This window comes from Poecilia formosa, unplaced genomic scaffold (assembly GCF_000485575.1).
Source record: "Poecilia formosa unplaced genomic scaffold, Poecilia_formosa-5.1.2 Scaffold676, whole genome shotgun sequence".
In the NCBI taxonomy this organism is placed as follows: domain Eukaryota; kingdom Metazoa; phylum Chordata; class Actinopteri; order Cyprinodontiformes; family Poeciliidae; genus Poecilia; species Poecilia formosa.
Window position 1 is genome coordinate 172,218 of NW_006800615.1, and position 2,036 is coordinate 174,253.

The window sequence follows — 2,036 nt, forward strand, 5'->3', positions numbered from 1 at the left end:
CAAATACATCTTTTTTCCTGGCAAGACATTTTTCAGTAAAATGTCTTGCCATGAAAAAACTGTATTGTACAATAATTACTGCCAGTCATCAGTCTAGATTGTGGCAACAGAAGAAGACATCAATTTAACAATATTTTCTAATAACAGTATGTTACTGATAGAATTCTGCAGTAAATTTACAGCCATTTCTAAGAGTGCAGACAGAGAGAACAAACATGTCAAGTGCTTGTACAGCTTTTTGCTTTTAATACATGAAGTCATCAGTTGAAAATTGCATGTTATATTTTTCTGATTCTAAAATTTGTGTGATGATGTGAAACGTGTGACGAAAAACAAAAATAGGAGAGATCTGTTAAGGGAGCAAATACTCCCTTAACAGTAGTGTATATTGTAGATATAATTTTACAGTGAACATGAATAACATTCAAACTGTATCTGCTAATTTTGTTCTCTGTTATTTCATTTGCTCCAGTGAGGGAGCAGTCACGCTCTTTTTTTCCTTGTAAAATATAAAAAAAACTCCCAGTGGGTAGGTAAAAATTCCTTTATAGAGACAGCAGTAAAACACACTCCACAGGAGATTATTCTAACACTTAGGAAAATTTTTTATTGTTCAGATGAGAAGAAGAATGCAAATATTTTCATGCTTCAACCCCCTAGATTGCAAATTAGTCTGTTTGAAGTAATTTAGCGTGTGTTTTTTTTTCCTTACCCTAACAGTTTGACTTCTGAAAGCTCTCCTCTAATCTGCAGATCCTCACCCAGGAGGATTGGAACGCTGTGCTGTACAATGGGATGGCCTCCACCTCTCCGCTGGCTGCCCTCTACTTTGTGGCCCTCATGACGTTCGGAAACTACGTACTCTTCAACCTGCTTGTTGCCATTTTAGTTGAGGGTTTTCAGGCTGAAGTAAGGGCAAAGATGCAGTTTTTATTAGAGCTACTTAGAGGAAATGAACCTAATTGCGCTCTGTTGTGCTAATAACACCAAAGCTTCAAGCTGTGTCTCTTTCATCACTTTCCTCTCTCTCTTTTCTTTCCCTTCCCTCTCTGTGTATCTGTCTTTCTCACCGACATGCACACACGCTGACAATACTCTCCTATACTCTCCTGAGTAGAAGACGGTTTGATATCGCTTGCCGTTCACAGCTGGTGTGCTTTTGTTGTTTAGTTTCCATCTTTTATATCCATCATAAGATCACTTGCTCTCCAACATGCAAACACACATGCATAGATACCCTTTGCCAAAGCTGTCTGCCTCAATCTTTCTGGTGTGAATTTTAATTAAATTCAGTAAAGCTATATTGGCATGACTACAGAAGATGGCTGCCAAAGCAATGCACATAACTCAACTAGGGAACACTGGAGATTCCCTCCGTCTCCCTGTCTGTCTCCTGTTCTTTATCTCCAATCTTTAGACAACTCAGAAGTGTGTGCAACAAAAGGTTGGTGGTGATGGTGATAAAGATTGTGATGACAGGGGTCATGTTGGTGGACGTGTGTCCCTGTGTGTTTCAGGGTGATGCCAACAAGTCAGAGTCTGATGATGAGAGGCAGTCACTGGGCTATCAGGAGGAGGAGAACCTCAGAGAGCTCTATGCTGCAGGTAAAAGATGGCTTTTACAGTTTGCTTTTGAAGTTTTGTCTGACTCTTGAATTACAATTACTGCATGAGCTGTCCATCATGCAAGTTGGTTTATAGATCAACTTCCTGGTGATACAATTACATTACATAGATTATATTGCATGATGATGCATACTACAGGCAATCCTCCGTTAAATCAAACAAGCATCTCTGGTCAGTTGATGTATGTGACCATTTAAATCAGCTGCATGTGTCACCTTCTCACAATCTGCAGATAAAAAAACAGATTTTTATTTTGTTTTGTTTCTCCTCTGCTAGAGGTGTTTATAAAAATATTTTCTCTATTATTTAATAGAATTTGTCTGTACGCCAGTTTTTAGTGTGAAAACTGTGCACTCTTTTATATATGAGGCCTCTGATGTATAAAGTCGTGCGTATGCACCTTTCCTTTA

At 38.6% G+C, this 2,036-nt stretch overlaps 1 protein-coding gene across 2 annotated transcripts in view; it reads left to right on the forward strand.

Annotated features, from left to right (window-relative positions):
* The window catches only part of LOC103130789 (voltage-dependent T-type calcium channel subunit alpha-1G-like), a 166,375-nt gene extending 164,705 nt beyond the window's left edge, over nt 1-1,670 (forward strand). For both annotated transcript variants that reach the window (XM_016666184.1, XM_007542289.2), the window contains exons 14-15: nt 754-909; nt 1,518-1,670. In XM_016666184.1, coding sequence (XP_016521670.1) covers nt 754-909; nt 1,518-1,655 — 294 coding nt within the window. In that variant the 3' untranslated portion in view covers nt 1,656-1,670. The remainder of the gene's footprint in view (nt 1-753; nt 910-1,517) is intronic.
* The last annotated feature ends 366 nt before the right edge of the window (nt 1,671-2,036 follow it).